This window comes from Catharus ustulatus, chromosome 2, assembly GCF_009819885.2.
Source record: "Catharus ustulatus isolate bCatUst1 chromosome 2, bCatUst1.pri.v2, whole genome shotgun sequence".
NCBI lineage: Eukaryota > Metazoa > Chordata > Aves > Passeriformes > Turdidae > Catharus > Catharus ustulatus.
Genome location: NC_046222.1, coordinates 27,003,347 through 27,017,353, shown reverse-complemented (window position 1 = coordinate 27,017,353; position 14,007 = coordinate 27,003,347). Strand labels below are relative to the sequence as shown.

The window sequence follows — 14,007 nt, the reverse complement described above, 5'->3', positions numbered from 1 at the left end:
AGCCAAACTGCATGGGGGAGGATAGCAGAAGCAGGAAGCCCGGCGGTGCGGGGCTGCCCGGCGGCGGGGAGAAGCCTGGTAGAAGCAGGGCTGGCAGTGCACGGGAGCCCAGGAGAACCGGGGCCAGCAGCGTGGGGGAGCCCGGCGGTGCGGGGGCCTGCAGTGCCGGCCAGGGCGAGCAAACGCGGCAGCGGCAGTGCAGATGGGAGCGGGGAGCCAGGGAGCCTGGCGGCGGCGGCGGCAGCAGCAGCACCGCCCGCAGGGTGAGTAAACGCGGCAGCGGCGGTGCAGACGGGAGCAGGGAGCCTGGTGGCGGTGGCAGCAGCAGCACCGCCCGGCCGGCCCCGAGCGGCCCCGCCGAGCCGTAGCGCCGAGCTGGGCCATCCACCCCTGTCGGCAACCATGAGCGGGCCGAGCCTGCCTGGCCCCGCCCCGAGCCAGTAAACCCCGCTATGCCACAATCCTGTTACTAATTGGCAAATTTGTGAAAGCTGCGCACGGATTCTCGCTATGAACGAAAGTGTGGCTAATATTCGGGTGCGGCTTATTTATTGACAAGGACAGCAACATTGTCAATGCACCGGAAGTGCGGCTTATACTCCGTGCGGCTTGTATTCGTGAAACTACTGTAAGTACTTTCTGGAGTCATATATGACGAAAAAGGTCCAGTCCCACTATTAATTTTAACTGCATTAAATTGGACTGAATGTGAGATGTTGTTACACTTTCCTTTGTTCATGAGCTGGCTGGCCCTACTGCCTCTGATCTGTTGAGTGTTATTGTAAGAGCTGGATGGAGAGATGGAGACTTCAGATGGCTCTTAAGATGCTGTTTGTTGCATAGAAGAGGTTACAGTAGTTGTAGGTCATGGGTGAGCCTATAGGCTATAGGCAAGCCGTGTGTCCTGAAGTTCTGTTCCATTCATGCTACAAAGCATTATATTTTTCTTTGCTGTGCATCTTATTACATAACAACCAATCAACACCTTTACTATTACCTATAGCCTATCATAACTACTAACATTACCGTATTCATGTTACTATTTTCCACTCATCAAAAGTTAGTATGTTACAGTGTAAGCTAAAAGTTGTTTTTCAGTTTTCGTGCAGTGGAAAACTCTTTCTTCTATTTGCAACATTGGTTTTCTTGTTTGTCTATGAAAATATTTTTGCTTGGTAAAAATATTTTTTGTTTGAGGTTAATTTATCCTTTGCTCAGAGTCATAAAAGCCCCTTCCAACTAACTTGTTCTTTGCCTTCTTAGTTACCCAGTAAGACTGACTCAGCAATTCTTTTCTTCTTTATCAAAACTTACTAACATTTCTATTCCTTCCTGTGATTCTATATTCAAAGATCTTTCTTTTATACGTACATATCTGTGAGACCTTCCTGTCAAATCCTTATCCTTCCCAACATGTTGGCACCCAAAAGATTATGTAGGGAATCACCTCTGGAGACTGATGGCTGAAAACTAACTTGTCAAAAAAAAGATAAAAGTTTTCAGGTCGCTGCATTGCTGCCTGAAGATCAGTAGTCACTCATGGGAGGTGACAGGTAAATGTGTCTGAGTGAAAAAGCTCAAGGTTCAGGTTCATGGAACTTGCTTTGATTAGTGTGTGGGCAAAATATTGGCTAATTTTTAACTATATTTCCAAGAAATCTCTGTGAACTTCAGGTATAAACAGTGGACAGCCTTACAAATGTTAAAGGTTATGTTGATTATTACTATATCAAGTGTTCTTTGCCTGAAATCTCCATATTCTTGTGGACCTGAAGCTGTGTGAGACCTGGCCAGGGCCCTAGCCCACTGCTGTGTGCTGTGGAATGCACTGCAAGGGCAAAGTGGTGAGGTTTGGTCTGAATTGATCTTGTTTATTTATTTGTTTGTTTTTAATATAAAGCACACATTTCCAAATAAAAAGATCCCAAAACACACAATGCCCTGAGGAAATATTTCATCCTTGCCATTAAACTTTGGCAATCTTGTCTATGATCTGTACTTTGGAAAAGGGACTCAAAGCTTATCTGGTAGGTTGGTCTGTGTATGTCAAGGACATACCCTGTTGCTCTAGTGAAAGTGAGGTGCAGTCAACTAAACTGTAACCAATAAAGAAAGATTCCTATTTCCTACAAAACAAAACTTGACTAAGCTTTCTGCTTAGATCTGTGGGCCATAGGGTTGAGTTTTGGTTTTTGATAGTTTTTTTTCCTATATAACTTTCCCAGAACAAGACTGTTGGTGAGCTGGGGTGTTGTCTGTCTGGATTTTTTTTTTTTTATAGACACTTGGCTGTAGGGCACACCAGGTACTCAGATGTATGAGTAAACTGTCCACACCCTTTAGAGTTACTGCACAATATCTGAGTGGATTAACTTTACATGTTGCAAAATGGCAGAAAAGTGCCCAAGTTTAGCTGCCTGTGACAAAGGTTGCACCAAATTAATTTTACCTCCCATTAACCTTGAGATAAGATAGTGTAATTTGCTGCAAGATGAATTAGTGCTACTCTGTTAATGGACTTATTATGCTGTGATGACTTGCTGATGTGTTTGAACTGTAAAATCAGACAGGGGGAAGTAGAAAATTTAGCAGGATAAGATTAGGCATTGTGGATAGTGTGATACAGGCCTGGCTGGCTGAGAAAGGCCATAGTACCCTGGATTTATTGGAAATGTCCTAAGTAAGAACAGAGCTATTGTTTGTAGTAGTTAGGCTCAAGGGCAAGGGGCCCTTGGGATGGATGCCTGAGCAAGCACGTGCTAACTACAGGAATGAGGAACAGATAAGTTGCAAAGCAAGAGTGTGTATGTGTCTGTTTAGCCTATGAGGAGCTCAGGTTTGCATTATGTATAAGCTCATTAGAAGTGCTATATTAGGCAGTAAATAAAGAAAGTAAACGAGACTCATCGATGAACCATATGGTGTCCGAGTCTTCCTTCTTCAACAAGGCACTAGTTGGGAGCAGAGCAGTAGCTGAACAAAGACAAGATGGATTGGACACAAATATGTGATTTAGGAGGAGAAACTTGGCTGGCTGAGCAAAGAAAACATAGGAGAGTGGGGTTGTAGAGAGCCAGTGTAGGAGAGGGAGAAGGGAGAGACAGGGTGAGCAGCCAGTAGAGCAGAATTGAAGAAGTTCAGACAAGAAAATGGGAGACCTAGGTGAGGAGCTGAAAAAGTGAGGAAGTGTGAATGGCAGGATTAGGGAAGATAAAGCAAAGAAGTTGAGCTAAACAGCTGATGAGGTTCTAGTCTGTTTTGCTTCTGTCCTCCGGTTTGTTTTCCTTCTGTCCTCCAAAACCTGGGAGGGAACTGGGTTTCTTGAATGTGACTTAATCCTGCAATCCATGACAATTTGTGAAACCCCTGGCAAGATGTCATCCATCTGACTTTAAGTTTCATTCTGTAGATCTGTCATCTTCTGTTCTTAACAGGAGTCAAATGGCAGCACTGTCATGGTGCTGGATGCCTGTGATACTTTGTGGCGATCTTTTCTAGTTATTAAAAAAAAAGAAAAAAATCTAAGCTACAGGCAACAAAGTTCTAGCATTAAAATCACTGTTGAAGCTTTGATATCCGGAAGTTCCAAAAGTACAGTAATTGCACAATTATAAGCCACACCATTTTGACTAAAATTTTGGTCCGAACCCGGAAGTGTGGCTTGTAATTTGGAGCAGCTAATATATGGATGATGGGGTGCTTCCCTGGCCCCAGGAAGGCGGGGCCAGTTCCCCGGCCCCAGGGAGGTGGGGCAGCAAGGCCGCTTCCCTGGCCCCGGGGAGGAGGGGGCAGCGAGGCCGCTTCCCCAGCCCCTGGTGGTGGGGCAGTAGCCAGGTGGCAGCACCTCCGCCCGCAGGGCCCCTCCGAGTGGCTCCGCTGGGCTCGCAGCTCCCAACACCAGTGGGCCTGGGCTCCGCACTACCGCTCGCTCCCGCGCAGCGCCCAGGGCAGGGCACCAGCCCAGCCGGTGAGCAGCAGAAACTTTCTCGCTTGCAGCCCCTGCCTCTGGCAGCCCAGGGCAGCAGGTCCCCAGCCTGCCCGGCCCTGCTGCCCTCGCTCCCCTGGGCCGTACCCTCCCCTCACCTGGGTGAAAGCGGAGCTGGCAGGTTTAATAAAAGTGAGTGATTTTTCTCTGTTTATTTTTTTAGTTTTTATGCTGTGTTTAAAGGCTACCCTGATCCGTGAAAAATGTTTGCAAAGTGAGCAACTGCCAGTAAAGCCCACGATGGCGCGATTGTTACTAATTCGGTACTTTGTTGCACGCAGAAGTGGGGTTTATAATCCGGTGCAGTTTATATATAGACAAAGACCTAAACATTGCCGACACCCAGAGGTGCGGCTTATAATCAGGTGCGGCTTGTAATCGTGAAATTACTGTAATCTATTTAAAATAGGTAACTGTTAGTATCCCATTTCCCATTTTTGCCACAGGATGTCGCAATTCCTCCATATATGGTCCTGCCCATCACAGGCTCTAACCTGGGTGCCGCCAGTTCAGCTCTTATACCCAAATGTGAACTGATGTAAAATAGATTCAGACCCATCCAAGGTACCAAGGTAATGCCTTGGATTCCTGTTTGTTCCCTATCCGTTCCACACAATTTACTCTCTATGTACTATAAACATATTTTCCAGGTCTGTGGTTCAAAGGGAAAGCAGCAACACAAGGCTGCAGTCAGTATCATTGCTAAACTTTTAGTCCAGAAGAAGGGAGCCTTCCTTCCAGCCAGCAAAATGGAGGAGGAAGATGTGGTCACTATAGACATCAGAATGCAGAGGTAATTCTCAAAAAGATGCTGTGAAATCTACTTCTTTGTGGATTGAGACCTTGGCTTTGTGTTGACCTTTGGCCCTAGTAAGACATAGTAACCACTGTGGAATACCTCACTCGTAACTTATGACATATTTTGTAAAAACGGCCTTGGAGTACTGATTGTGGTAAATGGAGCTTCACTAAGGTGAAGTCTGTGGTTAATTCATTCTGTTTTTCTAAGAGCCATGCTAAGAGAGGCATCTTCTCATTCAACAGCTGAAATGGGGAAAAAAAAAAAGATGAAAGTGTTTATTAGGAGACCTGTTCTCTCTTGTCTTCTTTTTCTCAGTATGACTGTGGGCACATTTCCTGTAATAAAAGCAATATACAGATGAGGATAGTCTAAAAAGTAAAAGTTCAAAGGAAATAAAGTAATAGTACTTTGTGATCACAGTTAAAGAATTCACTTTAAAGACTGCTAAAAGACTTCTGTAATGATTGTGATTAGCACTTTTAAAAAAAAATTTTAAAAGAACAGAAGGCAAAATTAAGGACATTTTCAGCCTGTGGTTCAAATTGTGACAAATCCCAAATTTTACCAATATTTCAGGCATCCTCTGGAGGACACTCATATATTTAACTTCACTTGGATTGGATCATCTTATTAAATGATGATTCTTAAAGAACAGAGCTGACATTTCGATGATTTGCAGGGGTGTAGTCAGGCATGTTGTCTTGCCTCAGGAGGAAAAGGATCTTGGATTGAATTCCTTAGAGAACTAGTGAATTCCTAATGTTCTCACTCCTTCATGTAATATCCAGAAGAATAAATGCCAATACCATTGTTCTAGCTTGCAGGTTTCAAGTTTCAGTGTGTTGAGATACTTTTCTGGGGACTGAGTTTTTGTATTTACCTGATCTGAAGTAAGCATTAGAAACTCCTGATTTTCTCCGACTATTTTAGCCATTCCCTTCACAGAAATTAAATATCTGGAGAAGTGCTACAGAGATTAATTTCAGCTTATTATGACACAGTATAACTATTCAATTTATTCCAACTCTTATTTACTCTTAAACTATTAGTGCAACACAATCTTTATACACGCCATTAAACCTTTCAGCATTTTCTTATCATCCTTTAATTGCAATCCACCGGATAAAGGTCAGGTGAGGGTAACAACACATCCAGGGGCTCAGGCCTACCAAAGATAAAAAGGTGAGGAAGCAATGACAAGACACTGGGGTTATTGGAACAAAAAAGCTAGAATCAGATGGGGTCTCAACAGAGGCCTTTCAAGGACTGGAGAAGGATGTAGTACTTCCCTCATGTAAGAGAACACAGTCTGCACTCTCTTCAGTCTTGAAAGTTCCCCTGTCTTTCCTTTCCTCTCTGTCTTTGCCTGCACACACACAGTCCTTCCCACATCACTTGCCAGTCTCACATGGTGGAGACTGAACCAAACAGGATATAGAGCACATCATTGTTGTCTTCATATACCAACTCTGAGAACCTGATAAGAACTCAACCTCTAGCATATTGATCTGGAAACATCCTCTGTTTGATACAAAGTCTTTGTATGCATTCTCCCTAGGAAAGAACCAGACCTTGAAAAATCCATTCTCATTTTAAATAAGTGACTAGTGCAGTTAATGCCAGACCATATAGGAAGCATGGAATAAAATGTAGAGTTATACAGAGTACGTACCAACCTAAGACAGTACTTAGATAAAATACTGCACAGCATATTGAAAGTCAGGGCAAAGTAGTCAGGATGTGGGCTTGAGCTCAGCATTTAGATGAAGTTTTCTGCCATGTAGATGACATATGTTCCTATGTCACTTAAAAAAAAAATTGTATTCCAGATACACAATGTATTAAGGAAGATGCCAATGTAAGTAGGCTCTCTTGAGAATCCCTCCACCTGCATGGACATGGAGATGTCCTAATGCTTCTTAAAATCTGACCATTAAGCACTTGATGGTCAAGTCCCATTGATTTTGGTGGGAACCAAGATTCTAAAGATCCTTGAGAAGATCAGCGAGAAAAAAAAAGTGCAAATGAATGAGGTGTTCAAAGCTGAAATCTAGAATGACCACTGATGTGAAAGAAATGGCTTCAGAGTGACTGAACTTTCTACATCATCTAGTAACTTTATGAAAAACAGCTGTGGGGATTCTGAATGGATTCAGAAGATATGTGATGTTGCAGGCTCTTTATAGGCATGTCTTGCATATGCAGTATTTAAAAGAAGTGAGATGCTGGAATGTAAATACATAGAAGTACATAGAAGTATGCAGCTGCAGTCAGTGACATCTCAAATATGGAATGACTCATTTATTTGTAAATACTAATGATTCCTTCCAGTTAGATCCTGCATTTCATTGAGAATGTTAAACCATTTTTTGTAGCGGAGCTTCACATTTCATAAAATATGGTCATGAGAGACTTGAATAGATTCAAACAAGCCAGGTTTGCCACTGACACAGGCATGAAAATGCATGCCATCAAGCAGAATAAAATTGTTAATAACAGCAACACTTACAGGAAAACAAAGGACAAATGGAATGTGTGCAGTGGAAAAGAAGTGAACTTATAGTTTTGCTGCATCTCAACTGACTCACAGCTTAACACCATTCATGAGAGTTGCAGAAACACAGCCTGGTTAGCAGCAGAACTGATCAAGGTAAGAAGTTTGTATTATGGATGATTTTATGGAACTACAGTATTTTTCTTCATTCCACAGATTCTTCGACTTGGGCTCTGAATGAGGTTTCCTGTGATGTACAAGCACAGACCTTAGGCAGCATTTGTTTTTTGTGGGGTGACTAATTGGAGATGCTTGCATGTAGTGGTTTATATTAACAGTGGCCCAGCTGTCAGATTCTGGTCAGTTCTGATGATTCATATAGGTCTTTTTGCAGAAGTTTGAAAATCTTGCTCTTTCAAGTCATGATAACTGATAATGGAACATGTTTCCTCTTTGGAAAGATCTTTATAGGCCGCTGTCTTGTGTGACTCTGCAATATTGGGGAAAAAAATTTCCCCATGGGTGACTAATGTGTATCTGGTGCCTAAGTGCTTTTAAACCTGGGCTATTTTTTCTGATTTTTCTGATTTTTACCTGAAAACAGCGAGTCTGACTGCAGTGTAGGGACAGCCCTTTGCAGATTTATGTGTTTTGGAGGGCTAGTGATGTTATTTTCCAAATGCAGGTTAACATTTTCTAAGTTACTAAGTGTAGAGACTATCAGAAAACAGTTGTCTTCTGTCATGCCCTTTTGTTGTGTTGGTAACACATGCAGCCATTTGAGTGCAAACACCTGTCTTTCCCATGAGTCTGTGCAATGGAATTTGTTCCAAAATGCTCAGATTTTCATGGGTGTTTCCTCCACAAAAGAGAACAGCTGTCACCCTAGCAAGCACTGAAATAAGCTTCACTGTCCTTTAAATGCACATTGAACATCAGCTGTTGCATATCTGCACTGTGGAAAATCTGCCACATGTCTTGTGTCTAAATGCTCACAGTTCCTGCTTCTAATATAGTGGGACAGGCAGGTGGTTATTTTGTGGCACAGTACAAAACACCAGCTTCCTTCTTTTGCCTTGTTACCAGGGATACTGCACACTAAACTCACTGATTCGGATTTTGCAGTGTTGCGTGCATGGCAAATCCTTAATCTTTACTAGTATGTTTTTGGACAGGGACAAGAAGGGGCTTAACAAGAAAGTGATGATAGTCCTAATCATAGTACAAACTGGTGAGAGATGTGCAAAAGACAATGTGAGGAAGGCATTAATACCTTTTAAATTTATACCAAAGCTTGCAGGAGGGTTGTTGTCTTCTTTACTGGGGAGGACAGAGCCAGAGTCCTGGTCTCAGCATGAGACCCCAGAATGTCTAGGATGCTGAGGACTGAGTCTTGCTGTTAGAGACAGCAGTTCTGGTTTTAAACTGGAAAGTGACTTCATTCTTTCAAACGACCTTCCACCTCCAGGCCGATGCCCTGAAGATTTGGCTGTGTTTCTGGCAAGAGATGATCTGTTGCAGTACTGGTTGTGTAGAGCATTCAAAAGACAAAAAAGCCTTTAAAGTAATCTTGATTCTGCTTCTGTGTTTTTAAGGGCTTGCTTGCTAGTATGCAAGGAGACTTCCTCCATACTAACTTACGAGATGGTCTCCCAGGAAGGGGATGGTTCAGTCCTGTGGTACAGAATCCTTGTGTAGAGAATTCATGCTGTAGTCCTGAAACATGAGGATTTGTCTCTTCAGTCTGGGAAGGCACTGGTGCACTGCTTCTTTGGGTGATATCAGCCCAGTGTTCAAACCCCTTGCCTTCACCTAAAGGTGGAGTTTGAAGCTTAGAGGGGATGTAAATAATCACCTAAGAATCTCTTCCATTCAACTAGATAGGAGCACAAGTCCTTCTATCCCAGCATTCTTTCTCTTACTGTCCCACTGCTGAGTGATAGCATTTGTATTTGTAGGTCTGCAACTCTGATCAGAAGGAGAATCTCTATCCTGTTCTTGGGCAGTTAATGTAAGAGCCAACAGGTTCCTGACAAGACATCTTGCTCAGAGCTTTGAAGTCCTTTACTTTCACATTATCTAAGCACTGACACAAAATTTAAACAACTTCTTTGACAATAAAACACAGCATATGGTTGACTGGACTGCTGGAGCATTGGCTGTCTTATGCTTATACTCATTCAGAACCAGAAGTACTCCTTTAGACTATATTGAAGAGGTTTCTTTTTTCAAGATGATAAAGTGGTTCCCAGAATAGGCACTACATGGAAAACATCAAAATACCTTCAGCTCAGTTTCATCACACAAAATTTCCACAGCTTAATTTACCTTCTATCATGTATATCAGAAGTGTAAAAAATCTGGAAAACCCCAGACGACCCAAGACTGTTACTTCCGACTGATATTTGATAGGGGCTTACTCAACCTAACAGTTACAATGAATGTAAATACATTTCTGAGGTTCCTTGAAAAATCAGTCCACTGGAGACAAGTATACATTTTTTGGACAACCATTCTTTTAGTGGATGAAACTGAGGACACAAGAAGCCAACAGCAATGACTGTAGTGCTGCTGTGATGTTTACCCATTATGAGCCACTGCACTATGTTCTTCAATTTTAATAAAGGACTCTACAGGGGAAATAATTTGGAAATCCACAACAGCTGGGCAGTCACTCCCTATTTCACCCATTAGTCCTCTAAATCAAGAGCTGTAAATGTCCAGTGCTACCTGTAGTCCTTGTACTCTCACACGTGGCACCAGGATGCCAAAAAATATGGCAGCTTGAGGGGGTCTTTTGTCATTATCTCTTTCACAGACTGAATTTTCACTGGCTCTCTTTTCCTGGGCAATTGTTCTGACAATTTTCTCACAGTCTCATCTCAGTAGTCTCCCCTTAGCTATTGCTCCTTGACTGGTAGATAAATCTGTTCATTCTGACACATAGCTCCCTAACATAATTCTTCTGCCACTGTCAGCAGGCAGAGGACAAATACAAAACAAAAATCACTGAGTTAACAATCAATTCTTATGCACAATGCAATGTCAGAAGAGAAGTGGCTGTGATCTCCCCTCTGCATTGTACTCCAAATTGGTGCAATCAATATCAAAATGTTAATGGCTATTCTCTTCTTTCTCCTCCCTTCCAGCTTCTGTCCTTTCATCCCACCAAGAAACGATTCCTTCTTCTGGGGTGCTTCTGTTACAAACTGTTACCCTGCATGGAGCATGGCCAAAATAGCAGTGCTCCTCCTTAATCTATTTGGAATGCTGCTTCCAGGGATGTTACGTCTTCAGACGCCATACCTTTGTGTAGACTCATCTGAAGTCATCTCTCAAGATGACTAAATTTTAACCTCCCTCTGCCCTTGGTATTCCATAACATGGGCCAGAGTATAAAATGCATTTTGTTTTGTGTCTTCCTGGTTTCTACAGGCCAAATCATTGTCTTTCAAAATTTCTTTTTAATATAAAAAAATCTAAATAAAAGATACCATTCAACTGCAAACTTGAGAAAACCTTCCTTATCTTGGGAGTTTTGCCGGATGTCCTTGTAGCCTGTAAATTTTGCATTCTTTGTGTCCAGTATCAGTGCACATCCTTTTTTCCAAGACTTGCTACTCTTCCCTCAGGTCTGAGATCACTCAAGCATGTCAAGCACACTTGGAGCTTGTTAGTTGTTCTCTGTTTCACAGACTAAATATCCCTCTTTGTTGCTTAGGGTTGAAAGCATAAAAGATCGAGCATGACAAGCACATCCTTTCGCACCAAGGGCCGGCCGGCTGGGCCGCTGCAAAGAAACTGCAACATTAATGTTCCCAGTGATGGTGACTGTGCTGTATCCACCCCCACAAAGAACTGATCCTCTGTTTTCCCCACTGTCTGAGTAGGAAGAAAAAGGTTTAAGTGGCTGGCCACAACTTTCAGCGGGGACCCGGCGCTGGCAGAGCTAAGGGCATCACTTGCTGCTCTTGCTGACTGCGGAGGGTGCCACCAGCTCTCACCTGACGACGCCATGTCTCCTCCCTGCTCCCCCTTCTGCCCCCTTCGGTACCGAGTAGCCCTGGAAACGTCACTTCCGCCCCGCCCCTGTGTGGCACCGCCCGCCCTCGCCTTGGGGTAACAGCCGGGAAGAGGCGGGGACCCGGCGGGAGGCGGGCCCGCACCTACCCCTACCAGCAGGCCGCGGGCCGGGAAGGGACGGACGAGCTCTCTCGGAACTAGCAGGTCTCGTACGGTCGCCGGCGGCCTGTTCTCTCTGCGGGCTAAGGGTGCCGGGAACTGCCCGCCATGTCCTCGGTGGCCGCCGCCAGCTGCGATGGCAAGGGCTCGGGGGAGGCGCGGGAGGAGAAGAAGCCGCTGAAACCCTGCTGCGCCTGTCCCGAAACCAAGAAGGCGCGGGACGCCTGGTAGGGACCCGGCCCCGAGCTCCCAGCGGCAGCCCCTCCTCGCTCAGGCTTTCCCCCTGCGCCCTGCCCCGCCGGGATTCCTTCCCGACCCGCCTACTCCTCCCTTCCAGGAGTCTGTGCTCCTGCCAGCGTGCGCCGGGCATTTTAGGAGCTCTCCCCACCCCGGATGGGCGATGCAGGAGTATGCGAGGGAGGAGGGAGAGTGTGGAGAAGGAAACTGTCTTAAAAGAATAATTTAGAAATGAAGAGGTTAAAACCTCATAGTCTGTATTTAAGACAGGTTTCAAAGATCATCTTTTAATGCTGCTTATAAGTCTTCACTGTTGTTGATTGAAGCAACAGGTACCAGCAGGTGATAACTTCTTTATTGTTCACCTTTGTTATTGTATAAATTACATTCTCTTTTAAATACAGCAAAATGCTCTGGTTTTTTTAAGTCTCAGAGGATGACATTTCCCAGAGAAGTTCAAAATTTGACAGTGACCTGTATAGCTTCATTGGTAATTGTAGGCATAGTCATGATCATAGGACCTATAAAATAGTATTAAGTGTTCCCTCAAAATGGAGCTCCTTTGTCTTTGAGTTGTTAAAAGTTTAAAAAACTTAAAACTTTGTGTCTTTAAAAAACTTAAATCTGATGACCAAGTTGTCTTTTTTTATTTTACTTTGCTGGTGATATAGATGGTGTTTGGTAGGTAACATAATACTGAATAGTGTTTCTGCTAAATTTAGGGGAGCATGTCTCACTACATGGTAGAGTCAAGGTGAATCCAGGGCCCCCTAAGAAAAGGGTGGTAGGATGGATGTTACTGGTCAGATGGAGTTGCCCTGGGCAGCCAGGGGACATGCCCATGCTCATTGTAATAAAACCTAAGAAGAAAGCTAAACAGCTCTGTCTTTCATTCAAAAAGCAAGTCTGAACTGCTTTTGTGATATACATGATATACCAACAATGAGAGGCTCTTACTTGGATGGGTGAGAACCGTCAAAAGTTACTATAGATGGTCAATAACTTTGTCAACAATAGCTGGACAGGTGTTTTGTTTTGCTTTTTGCTTCAGGGTCCTTAAATTGCAACTGAAGTTGGACTAAAATATCATTTACTGTTTAACCTGTTCTGTATTGGTCTCTTACTGGAGAAATTTTGTTGCTTCCCTACTGAATAATCTGAAACTGGCAAGCTCAGCATACTTAATGATATGACAGCCTTGTGTTGTATAACAAATCCTCATCCAGGCTCGCCCAGAACAGACCCTGGCCTGTTAATAGGAAGCTGTGTTATCCCTGTTGCAGAGTTTTAGGTGTGCAGCTCCAGACTTAGGTAACTTTTTGGGATAGTTTCATACTGTCCAAAACAGCACAACCCTGGACAGGATAGACAAAACCCCACCCCCCTACAAAAAAAACCCAAAACCAAACCAAACCAAAAAACAACAAAAAAAGCAAACAACCCAAAATAAACAAACAAACAAAAAAACCCCAAACCCAAACAAAAAACAACAACAAAGAAACCCCTCTGGATCCTAGTAGGGATTTTTAATTTTCCCCAACAGTTTGTCAGTTCTGTTTCTTTGATTAAAAGTAAGTGAACATTTTATTGCTGAACCCTGGAAATCTTTTTGTTTTGCTTTGCAGCATTATTGAGAAGGGAGAAGAAAATTGTGGGCACCTAATTGAGGCTCACAAAGAGTGTATGAGAGCTCTGGGCTTCAAGATATGAGTGAGATGAGCAGGACTAAGTGGGGTGAGTACAGCCTTCAGGACCTCTCCCTCTAAAGTGCCCTGGCACATCAGCTGGTATCACTGGAAGGCCCAGAGTACTGTTCATGATGGTGTTGCCCCTACAAGAGAAGGTATAGCAGTCCTTACTGACGTTACAGCCAACTCTGCTATCCTGTGAGGGTAGTGAAGCCCTCTGAGAGTCACCCTTCAGCAGTAGAGAATGGTGCCGCCTCTGTTGTCTTCTAAGAGATCCAAACCTCAGTTTAAATTTCTGGTGCTAGGGCACATTTTTGTGGATGTGTGATGGGTTTTTTTGGTTGATTGTCGTACTGTTGCTCAATACCCAGTGGAAATCCATGTTTTGTGAAGCTGTGTTTCCTTTGTCTTCTAGGTGATGTCTTTGGTGTGACTATGTTCTGGAAAGCTGCAAAATAAATTATTTCTGCAAGTTACTTCAAAGAACAAATATAAACAAAAATTCTATTTATAAAGCGTCTTTAATGATAGAGCATGCATCATATCTGTAGCTTTTCAATTGTTTGCTCTTGACCACTGCTATAGAAAATGCATTTTTCGTTTAATAAAAACCTGAAAA

At 43.4% G+C, this 14,007-nt stretch overlaps 1 protein-coding gene across 1 annotated transcript; it reads left to right on the top strand.

Moving 5' to 3' along the window:
- The first annotated feature begins 11,399 nt into the window (after window positions 1–11,399).
- LOC116992210 (cytochrome c oxidase copper chaperone) lies at window positions 11,400–13,895 on the top strand. Its single transcript, XM_033051607.2, has 3 exons — window positions 11,400–11,690; window positions 13,326–13,434; window positions 13,804–13,895. Exons 1-2 carry the CDS (start codon window positions 11,572–11,574, stop codon window positions 13,408–13,410), a joined length of 204 nt encoding a protein of 67 aa, XP_032907498.1. The 5' UTR covers window positions 11,400–11,571; the 3' UTR covers window positions 13,411–13,434; window positions 13,804–13,895.
- The last annotated feature ends 112 nt before the right edge of the window (window positions 13,896–14,007 follow it).

Bases quoted from the DNA above. Each gene is read 5' to 3' on its own strand.
- LOC116992210 (XM_033051607.2), top strand. From the start codon at position 11,572: ATGTCCTCGGTGGCCGCCGCCAGCTGCGATGGCAAGGGCTCGGGGGAG. The intron at 11,691-13,325 runs GTAGGGACCCGG...TTTGCTTTGCAG, and splicing joins AAGAAGGCGCGGGACGCCTG to CATTATTGAGAAGGGAGAAG.